This window comes from Schistocerca nitens, chromosome 4 (genome assembly GCF_023898315.1).
Source record: "Schistocerca nitens isolate TAMUIC-IGC-003100 chromosome 4, iqSchNite1.1, whole genome shotgun sequence".
Classification (NCBI taxonomy): domain Eukaryota; kingdom Metazoa; phylum Arthropoda; class Insecta; order Orthoptera; family Acrididae; genus Schistocerca; species Schistocerca nitens.
The window spans coordinates 791,544,159-791,559,639 of NC_064617.1; the positions used below are offsets into that span (position 1 = coordinate 791,544,159).

At 38.0% G+C, this 15,481-nt stretch overlaps 1 protein-coding gene across 3 annotated transcripts in view; it reads left to right on the forward strand.

Moving 5' to 3' along the window:
- LOC126253177 (protein phosphatase PP2A 55 kDa regulatory subunit) overlaps positions 1-15,481 on the forward strand; it is an 86,952-nt gene that overhangs the window by 55,528 nt on the left and 15,943 nt on the right. For all 3 annotated transcript variants that reach the window (XM_049954337.1, XM_049954338.1, XM_049954339.1), the window contains exons 6-8: positions 13,054-13,231; positions 14,671-14,835; positions 15,160-15,329. In XM_049954337.1, the coding sequence (XP_049810294.1) occupies positions 13,054-13,231; positions 14,671-14,835; positions 15,160-15,329 (513 nt within the window). The remainder of the gene's footprint in view (positions 1-13,053; positions 13,232-14,670; positions 14,836-15,159; positions 15,330-15,481) is intronic.

Genomic DNA, 15,481 nt, shown 5'->3' on the forward strand with positions numbered 1-15,481 from the left:
TGGTCCATTCAATGTGAGACACAATTTAGGTCGAATGAATGACGATACAGCTACAGTAGTTGGGTTCGAGTCGTAAGCTTAGCAGTTAAGCTTTACCAGGTAGCATCAGCCGCTCCGTCCGTATTTATACGGGTACCCTTCCTTTTTCACGTGCTTCGTTTGGTTTGAATTGATTGCTTATTTTTCTTTGATCTGATATGTGCCGTTCTCTTTGTTATAGGTGTTTACGTCACTCTTAGCTGAAAATGCATTACTGTACTGTCGTGCATTGTTTGTTGCATTCTGATCATGAGTGTTTACGGCCTGATGGCGCTCGCGGTATGGCTTGCTTTTGTGCGTGCTACCGCCGCTTACAATTTTAAAAGAGAGAGAGGAATCGTCTCATTAGCAAAACAATGGCAAGAGACTGTTATTTGTTGTTACTTACACTGCTGCTTTCTTTGATAATGATCAACAAGAACCAAATAATAGACTGCGTATGATAGCTGTTCTGAACGAGAGCGTAGCGAAAATTTTTCTCCGTTTGAAAATCTTTGCAGACACCTCTTTACTACATTACATTCTGCACAGAATTTAGAGTCATCTTAGATTTAAAAATCTAGTCAATTGCCGTGCTTCATTTCTGACTCTATCACTACTAGGCATAAGAATAATACGAATATAAACATGACATGATATGTATATTCTTCCGCGTTTGCTGTTGTCTCACTCTAGTTTCGTAATTTATTAGGCAGACGGGATTTAAATGAGATAGCAGCAAACACAAAAGAATACATGGCAAAATGTTTATATTCATATTATTCTTATGGTGAAGTGAATACTGCATGTGATTCACAATTCATAAAAGTTTCTATTAGCTACCATCTCTTTTCACAGATAGGAAAAAATTCAGAATTTATAGTTGGCAATATTGACAACATCCCAACAGTCTTGCCAGTCGGATTTTCGTAGTACATTGAAATGCTGCTACATTCGAAATGAACAATACGGAAACTCGGGGCAGAGAAAAAAGCTCGTGTTACACCTTTCTTTCTTTCTTCTTCTTTTTTGTGTAGAGCTACATATATTCGACGGCAGAACTACATATATTCGACTTCAGAAGTTAGTTGTGGCGGCACCTACCAACATTTTTCAGAACTTTCGTTTACTTTGCACTCGATTCTAAGCTGCAGGCGGTTTTTTGGATTACAAAAAGCAGAAAAAAAGTGCAGCTTAGATTCGAGTAAATACGGTATGGCCCGGGAGATCTGGGAAAAAAGAGAAATTGTTTCATCTTTAAAAAACCTGGGAATTTTTTATTGTTTGTTTTCAATTAAATTTTTTGTTATTTTTGACTGGTAAGAACTGATAGTCTAACAAAGAATTTTACTTTAGCTTGCTACAGCTGAATAATACTGCAGTAGTAAAACATAAGTGACTGAATAACACCAAAATATAAAACTTAAGTTGCAAAGAAAATTTGCCATTTATAACAACACACAATGCACATACAAGCCTCTGCAGACAGAAAAATGTGTAAAAGGATTTAAGGCAAAAACTACACACAGCTTTCAGTGAGTGTGATGTCACAGTTCACATTTCTAGCAGATTTCTGTAAAATATTACAAATGGTGGCTTGAGAAATGTTACTTTCAAACTATATTTCCTTTTACACAAATGAATTATGTTACTTGTGAAAATGTGTGATGAATTTCTTATATCATGGAGTGTTTGATTCTCGTTCAAAACTCAACGCTTTGAGGACCAACCGCTTAGAAAAGTTTTGGTCTCAGGAGACCAGCCACTTACGCCATTATTGAAAGTTTTACTGGCATAGTTATTGTTAGTATACATTAAATAGTAATGTGCTAAAGAAGACCAGTATTATATGTGAAACTTAAATTTTCTTGTAGCCATACTCTATGTATATAAATTTAAAGCATTAACTTTTCCTATTTGTATGTTCTTGCTGGTTACACCATGTTGCTGTTAGCGGACTGCATCAAATGTCCTATGCTGTATGCTGTCATTGGCTGGCGAGGCCATGTGAGATGAGCTATGATTGATTGACAAGAGCATTGCAATCTGTTTCAGTGCTCAGAAGCTGTCGTGCTGTGTTTCGTGGATTTGTATTCGTACTTTGGTAATAACGAAATAAAGTCTTGTGTATTGTCTTGCATCAAAGGTCTTTCCAAAACACATTTTTGAGAGTTTTGTTTCCTAGAATACTGGCAAGTTCTATGCCAGTGTACAAAACCATCACCATTTAAAGAATTGAGAAGTATATTTTTAACTGAGAAATCCGGAAAGAATCTGGGATTTTTTTGTCTTGTCTCTGTAGTAGCATGTGCCTGTGAGTTGCTGTTGGGAAATCAAATATTTGTTGATGTAGTCTCCTCGGGTTATCAGCCAAGTCAAGACAGGGTTCTGCAAGAACTCGGAAAGATGTGTTGATAACTCGAAGATTTCATCATAGAAATTCCCCGAGAATTCCCATATGTAATATTTGTGATTGTTGCAGTATACAAGTGTCCACTAGGTAATTGGGAAATGAAAAATTTGATGAACTTCTGTCAGACAGAAGGAATTGATTATTAATTTGTGGTTATTTTAATGCAAATTTCTTAAAGGAATCTTTACAGGAAAAGTGATTTATAGATGCTTTTAGCCATTCATAATTTGGTATCAGTCATACAAGTTCCCCACCAGTTTGCAATGAGCCTATTGCTAACTCCAAATTCGACCTACTTCTTAATGAGTTTGTATTCATTTTTAAAGTAGTTTCCCTAAAGGGATGATATAAAAGTGGAAAGTCCTTAAAGAAACCTTGGGTCAGTGCAGGTATCAGTCTCTTCACAATGAAAAACAGGATTTGTACAAAATAGCCAGAACAAGTAACGACACATATAAAAAACAGTGCTGTAACATATTAAAATCAGATCCTTAGGGAATGTTGTTAAAAGAGGAACAGGGAAAGAGATTGTGTGCGATGACATTGTTTCTGTTAAAGACAATGGGAGCCTTTTAAAATGCAGTACTGTGTAGCACACACTTTCAATTACTACAGTTAAAAATAGGTGAGAAAATTAGTGCTAATGGTTTGGAAGAGAAAGCAAAACAGTACACTGAAGAAGAAATACAGAGAACATTTAGTGAGTTAAAAATTAATCTCACATCCACATCTGAAATAAGAAATGTCATCTTGACTCTAAAAACCAGAAGTTTATTTAGATATGAGAACATCTCCACTAAGACCCTGAAAGTAATGACCCTAGAATAAGTAATGTTCTTCGTCACTTATTATGGAATGCATTGTTAACCTAGTGCATTTTCCCATAAAAATTGAAATATGCAATTGTCAGTTCTCCCTATGAAAGGGAAACCACAGATATAAAAAATTACTACCCAGTGTCACTCCTTATATCATTGTCCAAAATCTTTGACAAGACAATGCACACCAGGTTTGTCACCGATTTGTGTAGTAATGGGATGGTTAGACAAGCAGTTTCTATTTCAAAAGCACCATTCTGAGTTGACTATTTATACATTTACTGAGCCCATAGTACACTGCTGGCCACCGTAAATGCAACACCCTGAAGGAAGCATCCGAATCAAGTGAAATTTACACCAGGAGTTTGCAGCGATGAGATATGCAACTGATTAGAATTTCAGCGCAGACGCACATCACGCGCGCCTGTGGCGCCACCTCATAGCGCCATTTAAGGCTTGGCGATTTCAACGAGTGTACGTTCGGCACGTGTGTTTACCTTGTGGTTGTTTCACAAGACGATCAGTTATGCCTCGCAGACAACAGCGAACATCTTTTGATCAAGTATCAGAGTTCGACAGAGGAAGGATAGTGGCTAACCGAGATTGTGGATTATCATACAGAGAAATCGCTAGTCGTGTTGGACGAAACCAAACAACTGTAATGCGGATATGTGACCGTTGGATGCAGGAGGGTACGACGGACCGACGTGGTCGATCGCATTCACCTCTGTGCACCACTGCACGTCCTGATAGGCAAATTGTGCGCATGGCAGTGACGGATCGCTCAGTGACATCCCGAACCACAGCACAGCACATTGCGTCTGTAACACATCATCCAGTGTCTGCGCGTACCATTCGACGCCGTTTACAGCAGAGTGGTCTGTCCGCAAGACGTCCATTGCTTCGTCTACCATTGACGCAGAACCACAGACGTGTCCGTCGCCAATGGTGTGATGACAGACTGATGTGGACGGCAGAATGGAATGACGTTGTCTTTACTGACGAGGCACGCTTCTGTCTGCAGCACCACGATGGTCGGATTCGAGTGTGGAGACACCGTGGAGAGAGGATGCTGGACAGCTGCATTATGCACCGCCACACTGGTCTTGCACCGGGTATTATGGTATGGGGCGGTATTGGATATTACTCTCGCACGCCTCTAGTTCGCATTGCCGGTACTTTAAATAGCCGGCGCTACATATCCGAGGTGCTGGAGCCAGTTGTCCTTCCTTACATTCAGGGCTCGGCCACAGCCATATTTCAACAGGATAATGCGCGACCACACGTGGCACGCATTGTCCAAAGGTTCTTCGTCAATAACCAGATTGAATTGCTTCCCTGGCCGGCTCGCTCTCCGGATCTTTCTTCGATAGAAAACATGTGGTCCATGGTTGCTCAACGAGTGACCCAGATTACATCCCCAGCTGCCACACCAGATGATCTTTGGGAACGTGTGGAAGCTGCTTGGGCTGCTGTACCCCAGGAACACATCCAACGTCTCTATGACTCAATGCCGAGATGTGTGGCAGCGGTGATCTCCAACAATGGCGGCTACTCTGGCTACTGATTCTGGCAGGAACCACATGTCACAGACGTCTGTAAACGTAATCATTTGATACTTGGTCAACATGTTATCTACAAAATAAATTTTGTTGTGCTACCTCTTGTCTTTCTTGGTGTTGCATTTACGGTGGCCAGCAGTGTATTATCTTTAAATCATAAAATATCGCCAGGTCTTTCGCAACTTACTGAAGACATTTCATGGTGGTAGCTCTGTTAGAGAACTGTTTTTATGGTCGTATTTAGTTCCGCAAATGCCTGGTTTATTAGTCCTTATGTACAAAAAAGTGCAGAAAGTTATCCAAGGCTGTTCAAGTAAGAGGGAGAGAGATGCCACATTACAGCTGGGGTCATTTCGTGTCATATCAGCACACAAGCATACAATTTTCAGTCAGAACAGCTCATATTTTTATCAGCTTTGATGTGTTCATTGCACTTGTTGAGATACGAATTAATGGCTCTCCGAAGGTCTAAAGATGTGCAGAAAATTCGCCAAATGTTGCTGACGAAGACTGCTATAACTTCTGTTCCGAAAGAGAGAGAACTGTGAATCAAATAATTTGGGAAGGGTTAAGAGCAAGCTTTAAAATGATATACAGCATGGCCGTATTCAAGCAATGTATGTAATTAAGGTCAGTGACTGTGACTTTTGACCTTCAATATCTCAAAACATGTCGCCTTAAAATTTTCTGGAAAAAAGATATTTGCTTCTTCATGTTATACAAAAACAAAAAAAAAAAAAAATCAGCTTGGGATGGCATTTGGATTAGGAGGTATAAATTAATTTCTACAGCTATGTGATAACAATAAAGCTGTATAAATGACACTAAAGGATAGGTGCTACTCACCACATAGTGGGGATGCTGAATCGTAGATTGGTAGAACAAAGCTTCTGGCCAAACAGGCCTCCATCAGAACAACCAGGTGCATGTTCTCTCTCTCTCTCTCTCTCTCTCTCTCTCTCTCTCTCTCTCTCTCTCTCTCTGCGCTTCCCACTCCCTGGCTGCCAAGGAGTCTGGCCTACATAAAGTACTTAAAAACAAGTTAACTGTCAAAAAGATAATGTGATAGCAACACACCAAGGTAGCAATGTGAACAGGCCAATAGCAAATTTCTGTAGTATGCTGAGTACAAATGTTGACGGGTAACAGATCACAGAATGTGCGATAGATGTAGGGAAAAAAACTAAGAAACAAGGGCCTGCTGCTGAACCAACTACATTGCAGCAGATAACGAATAGTAAATTTCTTATCTCTTAGCTAGCAGACTCAGGGAAGTTGGATTCTTTTGTGTGTCATATGTTCAGAGTTTAAAACAAAGTTGCCCAAATGGGAGAAGTGGTTTGTTTCTGGGAGGAATGAAATCAGTCTGTACCTACAAGAAACATTTATGTTTTGTGTTCTGTCAAATCTTCGGAGTTAAAATTAAGTTCCCTGGAAGATCTGAATGAATGGTTTGAATTTGTCACCTGAAAAATCATTCAAATTTAAATTAACTGAATACATCGAAAAATTTGTTCTTTTTAACAGTTTCTTCTACTGCAAGAGTTAGGCCAGATTATTTGTTTAAATCATAAAATTAACAAATATCGTTACACAAACAATACTTTTGACAAAACTGTTAATTACTTTGGAATTAATTAAGGGCTGGCTTTGCTAACATGTTTTCGAATAGAGCCAAATAGGTACTTTAAGATTACTAGCATTGAGTCTTCCAAATGTTTACAATTAGTACAGAGTTAATATTTGTTTACATGTCAACAATAGAATTTGTTACGAATAATCACTGATTTCACACTATAATGAAAGGTGCTAACTAGGAATAGTTGAAATAAATTAGAAAATCAATTATATACATAAAACTAAGCACATAATTAGATCTGGTGTTAATTCTTTAAAACTGAGGGCCAACCTTTCTCTTCTATGAAAATGCAGGTTATATTTATGTATGTTAATAGTAATTAGTTAAAAGTGGAAAAATGAATTTTAAGTAGGCAGATAGCAAAACAAGAGGGGAAGTAAAAATATGCCTGCTTGCTTCATCACAACTCTACAGTCCATGTAGGTTTTCTTACGAAAAATCATATAACAGTGGTTGCCTTATACATTTATTATATTTAAATCAAGGAAGTTAATAGAGCCATCATTTTCCACCTAACTTGAAATTTTTTCTCCTGTCAATTCATTAAATTTAAATACCACATATTTAATTACATCCTCATCGCCATTTACTGGAAGAAGTGTGTTGTCAACATACCTAAAATAACACAAAATTTTCCTAGCTAAGTTGGTGTTTAATCTGAAGCAAAAAATATGTTCTCCAGGTGCACCAGTAGTATACAATGGATTGCAATTTAGTTAAAATTCTGACTAACTGGGCAAGTGCTGTTTCCAGAACTGCAGGAAACTTTGAATCAGGCTAGCTAATACAATGCAGCATATAGCCTTCAATAAACAATGAATTACCAATTGTGACACCAAGGTGTGCACAGTGTTCAACAAATACTTCAGGAACAGCTGAGTGATAAAATATAACTGATTGCTATGCGAAGCGAAATCGGGGAGCTGTTTATTAAAAAAATAAGTTATGAATAAGAAACTACATAATTTACATCTTGAACTTACAGGACTTCTAACAACTTCAGCTTTTAATAGATGTGTAAAGGGATGTTGATGTAGAACTTTAACAATTTCTTGACTTCTGTTTGTACCACATAGATATGTTTCCTGGTTCTTCCCACATTACTGAAAGATCAGTGTAATCTCTATGCACCTCAAAATCCTTGTCCCCTATCTGTGTCACTCTACACCAATGCTCTATCGTGGGTCAGATGGGATCTGCGTTTACATATCCTGCCGGTGTGGAGCACCGCGTGCTGCTGGAACGTGTCTGTTGTTTATGGCAGAGCTTGACAGCCGTTGGCAGAGCCCTCCATTTTATTAAACGGGCCTCCCTTGACTGTGTCGTTACATTTACATGACAGTGGTTTTTATTCTGAGTTACAAGGTTTTAATCTACCTCTGGAGCAGGGTCAGGTTACACTTTCATCTCTTTCTACTGTGTTTTAATCACTTAGATTCAGTTTGTCTCCTTCTGCCACACCCAGTTCACTATTTCAGGTGTCTCACTTTGTTGAATAGTGAATAGTGAGCAGTCTTGACTGTAATAGATTGGGTGAACAGCTGTGGATGGGATGTTCCCTGTCACATGCAGATCCACGGGAACACCCACCTGCTGACTACTATAGTTCCTTCATCTTGCTTTTATTAGTGATTTATTTCAAAGATGCCCATTAAATTTTTAACTTTATTGCTTTTACTGTTGTGTCTCAGGACTAGATCAGTAAAAGTTTTTGGTGGATGTGTCTACTTTCAGATGGACGTGTATTGCAGGACTGATGACTTCGTTTTGTCCTTTACCACTCCCCCTCCCCTTTTCCTCAACCAACCAGCCAACCAATCTAATTTCTCAACATTGTGCGGAACAAAACAGACTGTGATCATTTTGGTGATTTTTGTTTGGAAAAGTCTTCCTTTGTTTTGGAGAAACTGGGCAATGTCTTTCACATGCCCGATGCACCATTTGATTATCACCTTTTCCTTTAAGTGAAGTCTATTGTAAGATTTTGGAATGGTTTTATTAACCCTGATGCGATGCTGTACTCGTCACGTCCTAAAACTAAAGCATTACACTGGTTCTCTTTTTGTATCTGTCATATATCATGGCTTTTCCATATCCTCACATCATGTATAGGCCCAGGCCATAAAAGCATTGACACTAGTGAACATTTCATTATAATCACATGATGTTTGCATGCTGATACTAGGAAAAACCCTTTCGGCTAATATATTCATCTCCATGTACTGAAGGTTTATTATAGGTTTGTGTGTGCGTGTGCAACGGGAAGTGAGTAATTAGCCAGCTGAAGAATGTTTTCACTTTTAAACCTGTACAAACTTTTCGGTGTCTGTCTTTCGTATTTCTTCTGGCTACATATATCATTTGTTGCCTTTCAGCACCATAAATTCTGCCGTTTTTACTAAAAACACTTTGTAACACTCAACCACAGCAGAATTTACCCAGCTTAACGTATGCTTCAGAGCTTACTTCAAAACACTGAATATGTTCTGCTTGTGAGAAACTTTGTTACCTTTATTCATACAAAATCAGAGATGTTCTCTGTGTTGAGCAGCTTTTCCACCACTTTACTCAACTGAAAACATTCTTGGGTGAAGTATATTCTCTGACTTGCTTTATTCATGGTAACCTGAGAATTTTCCCTAAAATTCGGAGTATAAAATACTTTCTCCATTCCAGATGCTTCTGAAGCAGGAATTGATAGAGGAAACAGTTGCATGTACTGGTGAACAAATCCACACACGTAATATAAAAATAAGATTTATATACGAGGGTCACTCCAAAAGAAATGCACACTATTTTTGTAAAAACACAGTTTTCATTCTGCATGTGTGAAAGTTTCGCAGTGTGTAGATATATCCCTCCCGCTTATTTTCAAACGTAGTTCAACCTGTTCCTGTGAGTGGTGCCGTCACAGCATGCTTCAAGATGGCTGCTACACTTGACATTTGTCAGAAGCAACGTGCTGTCATAATATTGATGTGCTGTGAAAATGAGGCAGTGGGAAACATCCACAAGAGGTTGAAAAAGGTGTATGGAGATGCTGCTGTCGATCACAATACAGTTAGTTGGTGGGCAAGCAGGTTATATGATGAAAGCGGGCACAGCAATATCGAGGATTGTCCTTGCAGCGGCAGGCCTCATACAGCACCCACTCCAGACAATGTGCAGAGAGTTAACGAATTGGTGACTGCTGACAGACGCATCACAGTGAACTAATTATCACGCTACGCTGGGATAAGGGAAGGAAGTGTTTGAGGAATACTGAAAGTGTTGGCGTTAAAAAAGGTTTGTGCCAGGTGGGTTCCCAGGAAGTTGACAGTAGCTCAGAAAGAAACAAGAAAAACGGTATGCAGCGAACTTTTGGAACAGTACGAGAATGGTGGAGATGAATTTCTTGGAAGAATTGTGACAGGTGATGAAACATGGCTTCATCACTTTTCACCAGAGATGAAGAGGCAACCAATGGAGTGGCATCATGCAAATTCACCCAAGGAAAAAATAATCAAAACCACATCTTCTGCTGGAAAAGTTATGGCTACGGTGTTTTTCGATTTCGAAGGGCTCTTGCTTGTGGACATCATGCCAAGTGGAACCACCATAAATTCTGATGCGTATGTGACGACACTGAAGAAACTTCAAGCTTGACTGAGTTGTGTTCTACCACATCGGAAAAAGCAGGATGTTTTGCTGTTGCATGACAATGCACGGCCACATGTCAGTCAAAAAACGATGGAAGCGATCACAAAACTCGGATGGACAACACTGAAACACCTGCCTTACTGTCCTGACCTGGCTCCATGTGACTGACTCTTTGGGAATCTGAAAGACTCTCTTCGTGGAACAAGGTTTGAAGATGACTCCCTTGTGCACGCTGCCAAAAAGTGGCTCCAACAGGTTGGTCCAGAATTTTACCATGCAGGTATACAGGCGCTGGTTCCAGGATGGCGTAAGGGAGTTGAGAGGGATGGAAATTGTGGAGAAATGAAAATATTGTTCCTAAAGGATGTATCTACATACTTTCAAACTTTCAAACATGTAGAATAAAAGATGGATTTAAAAAAAAAGTGTGCATTTCTTTTGGAGTGACCCTCGTATGTTTTAATGTTCTGTATCTCCTCCTAACCACTGAACAGATTTCAACCAGACTTGGTACACACTACTCTCAGGCAACAATCACTGTGGTGCTAAGAATCACTTGCCTATCAGTGCAGTAGATGTGACATCATAAACAATGCGATGCATGGAAAAACTGCTAGATCATGCATGACATTTAAATTTCTTACTCCTGTACTATTAACTCTGTTTGCAATAAGTTTTGCAGAGAGTATCCACATATGCCACTAAATGCACCTACAAAATTATATCGCACCACACACAGTTCAAGAGATAGGACACCGTAAACACTGAGGTGTGTGAAAAAATGCTGCACAATGCATGGAGTTTTAATACAGTTTTTTTATTACTGAGACATTTCTACAGTTAAGTCAACTTTCAGTTGTGATGTGCAGATGGCAGTAGGTGAAAACAACAGGTGTTCATAGAGCTGTGAAGAGGTGTTGGCATAGAACTATACACAAAATCACATTGTAGACCAATGGAGCAGCTACTGCCAGTATACAGAAACTGTCTAAGATCATCTCACACAGACTACTGCAGAATCTCAAAGGTGTTTTCATGAATGCATTGAAATGAAATTTTTTCAGTAGTACACTATCAACTCATTCCAAGAAACTTGAATCAACTACGCAATTAAAATGAACTAGATGCCAAACCACAACCTGTCATCCCATTCTATCCACAACCCAAAGACCCAGTTACTCATGAACTGCCTTAGAACAAAATTACCAGTAGTAGTAGTAATAGTACATCTTGAAAACCCATCACAAGTACTTTTCCACCAGTTATGGAATGCAAAACTTCTTCATGGAATCCCCATAGTTTGCCTTCTAACCAGGACTAACAAGGGGACTGTATGTACTTGCACACCAATTTGATTCATATGGATAGGGATTATTGATTGGGGCTAGGACTTCAATGTATGTAAAAAGGATGGTGAAACTATCAACTATTTTCGAGAAAGTTGAGTCTGAATGTAAAATATAGTGCATATATAGTAATGTATTGTTGCTAGCAGCCAAGGAGTGCATAGCCAACAGAGCTTACCGAGTAAGTGCTTGGTTTCATAAGATGGACTCTGGATCGAATCTTGCTCCCACTACTTCCCCCTTCACACAAGATTCTAATAGCAGGTTAATTATGAATGTGCAGATTATCAGTAAATAAGGAATCATTTATTGTTAACATAATCTTTACCTTGACAATTTGGACTTTTCTCTTCACCTTGAAAATTTGGACTTTTCTCTAATGTTCTGGTAGTGATTCACCATTATAACCATATTCCTGCAAGTACATTTCAACCAACCATGAGCCCATTTTCCCAGAATAAGTACAGAAATACAGGTATTGTATGACTCACTGTATGAACCCATTTTCCCAATCCTGTAGTTTTTGACCCACCACAATAGTGGCTTGTGCACAAACAAATCACAATTGGTGGATGGATAGAGAAAGGGAACAGCATTTACAAACATGAAGAAAACTTCATTTTGTGTTAGCCCCCGTGGTAATTACATGTCAATGCTCCAAGATGTCTGATTTTACAAGTAAATGTATTGATGTGCCTGGTTCTTCGACAACAAGAGAACGTGAACCTGATAGTGAAGCAGAATTGCTTCAGAAGTACAATTAGAAATGACACTTCTGTACAGTGAACAGCTCCTTCTCCAAAACAATCTCATTGCTTCGAAACCTTTTCCTGTAATAACACAAGAACATGTGGAAATTGGAGAAGAAATATTTTGCAGAATTTTTGAAACTCTAGCAGGGAAACAGTTCTTGGTAAAAGATGAATGAATTGCTCACAAAGATATTGATGAAGATGGTGTGTGTGAATAAACTGAAGAAGTCACTCCATTTTCGTCAGATTCCGTTTAGGATGGCTGGTAAATTGTTCCATTCACGCATTATAATAATCATCACACTGTTTTCCACATCCCCCTGAACACTTTGTGTTGTACACTGCCAGAGCTGCCCCTGCCATCTGAGCGGTTACTGCACATTGACGTGGAACATAGACAGTGGTTATATCACTGGAACCATATATTACTATTCAAAAGGCAGTAAACAGTGTCACATCTATGTCTTTTGTCTGTTGCATGAGAATTTGAAATAATAAGTGTCTGAATTCCTTTTAAAATTGTCATTATTGTCTTTGTGAAATTGAAATTGTCACTATGACAAAAACTATTTTTTGTACTGAAGGTTGGTTAAAATATATCACCAAAATTTTCTTGGTAAAATAATATACCTTATTCTAAATAACATATCTTTAACTCTATATGAAGAGAATTTAGGAAAGTGGACAGTATTTTCCAGTATCATGGCAGTAATAAAAACAGTAATTTACCATTATTTGTGACAACATTTTCAATGTTCATTGTTTTTTCCAGCTAACTTTTTAGATGTCATTCTCATTGACTTTTTGCTCCATATAAAATATACTTTTTACAGTACTCTGAAGGCTATATGGATTGCTTGTTTCAGGTTCCAGTTATAAAACCAATGGAACTGATGGTTGAAGCTTCACCACGGAGAATATTTGCTAATGCACATACTTATCATATTAATTCAATTAGTGTCAATTCCGACCAGGAAACATACCTGTCTGCAGATGATCTTCGAATAAATTTGTGGCACTTAGAAATTACTGATCAGAGTTTCAGTATCCTTTTCCATCACAAAAAATATAACTCAAATTTATGATTCACTGGCAGATTGCTAATTAGTGATCATGAGAAATAAAGGTCAGCGGTATTAATTGTTACTTTGCATCACTCCCTGTATGCTAGGCAATGGGCTGCATGATGTGTGTACAGTTTTAGAGGGTTCCAATTCTAAGAAAATGTGTAGAGGCTATAATGGGTAGTACTACGTTTAAAGGCATCTAGCTGTGTGTGTGTCGATAGCTTGAAAGTAACTTTGAGTATAAATGTATACCAGTTCTAAATTATTTTACAGTTTTTTCTGTGATTTTTGTGGAATTTTCATATTTTCTTGCTTAAAGATACCTAGTGTAAAACATTCTGAACAATGTTTTCACATCTAAAAACTGAGATAAATGCAAATATATGTTGAACTAAAATCTGTGAACCTCTTGTAAATTATCACTGAAGAACAGGATCAGTGGTGGAACTATTTTTTAAACATTGTTGTGAGATTCAAATGAATGAGAGATCAACATGCTGCTTTCTGAAACTAATGTTATCTTGTAGTCAGAACTTGTGAAAAACCATTATCCTTTGGCATATTCTATATGAATGAGTGAGTGGTACATGCAATTGTCACTTCTTTTGATTTCTTTCATGTAATTGCTTTGTAGAAGTTTTGTTGTGGAGTATATAGGAATGACTATATTCTGCCTGGATCACCTCGTCAACTTCACAGCTTTATAACTTTAAATAACAGTCTTCCAATTTTCTCCAAATTTCGCAGGATGTGTGAGGATGAGCAGGCACTTTACCATCATGAGACCATACCATATTCTAGATTATATTCTCAAAAGTTTTCTTGCTGCAGTCAGAGAAATTCACAGTATCTTCAGTTCAGTGTGTCTGTATCTCATGCATTAGTATTGCTTTCAGCATCTCACTTTAATATCCCCAACAATGTTTAAAGGTGTTGAATACATATTGCACCTTTACCTTTTCAGCTAAGAAACAGTTTAGTGCCAATTATGAAGGTGAATGTTGTGCTTTGTCTGAAACTTGATGGTGGTATACTTTCTTCTCCTGGATCTATTCTGAATTTATCAGGTGTAAAATGCATTCCAAATGAAGTAACTTTTTCTCACTTTTTTCTTTTTCTGTAGGTGTTTGATGTATCACTGTTTGTGTAGGAGTTTTCTGATGTTAAAGCAGTCACAATGTTAAAAGCTTGTAGCTAGATTCAGTACAGTCATATTATGTGATGGGATGATTATTCACAGCTTCCTTTGGGCATTGGGTGTCAAAAGTTATTTGTGTAATAATCTACTTTTATGAATCAAGCTGAGCACTGCGCAAACAAATAAGTCAAATAATTAAATAAAAAGGAAACTAATTTTATCCAGTATCTATCAAAATATGATTGAATCAAGTTCCTATCCTTAACTTTGTGCTTTAGATATTGTAGACATAAAACCGACAAATATGGAGGAGCTTACAGAAGTTATAACTGCTGCAGAGTTTCACCCAGTTGAATGTAATCTGTTTGTGTATAGCAGTAGTAAAGGGACAATAAGGCTGTGTGACATGCGAGCGGCAGCACTCTGTGACAGGCACGCAAAGAGTGAGTATTACTGTTTTTTATATCAGTAAAAATTTGCCAGTATTGTTCCAGCCCCTTCTCATATTGAATATTCAATGGTAATGTACACTGAGGAAATATGAATGACCATAGCGCACACGTTTCATTACAAAATTTACACACACACACACACACACACACACACACACACACACACACCTTATAATTGTGGAAAATGTGGCTTACCTCAGAATAAGAGCATGTAATTTGAGGCTTATTTCCTAATTATGCTTCCTCTTCAAAACAACTTACTCAATCAGTAATGGTCGTTACATTGTCTAATATGGTATTTACCGTTTGTTTCAGTGTTTGAAGAACCAGAGGATCCAACGAATAGGAGTTTCTTTTCAGAGATAATCTCAAGTATATCAGATGTAAAGCTATCTAATTCTGGTCGTTATATGATATCTAGGGATTATTTGACAGTTAAGGTTTGGGATCTTCACATGGAAACCAAACCTATAGAATCGTATCCAGTGAGTAGACAAAATGCTTTTTCAACATGGAATGGCAGTAGTATAGGAACATGAATATTATTTCCGAATGTACTACTGTTTTGCCTGTTATCTGCTTGCTTAAAACTTGATTTTTACTTTCCCGACTTTTTTTTAAAGACAGAGAATAAAAC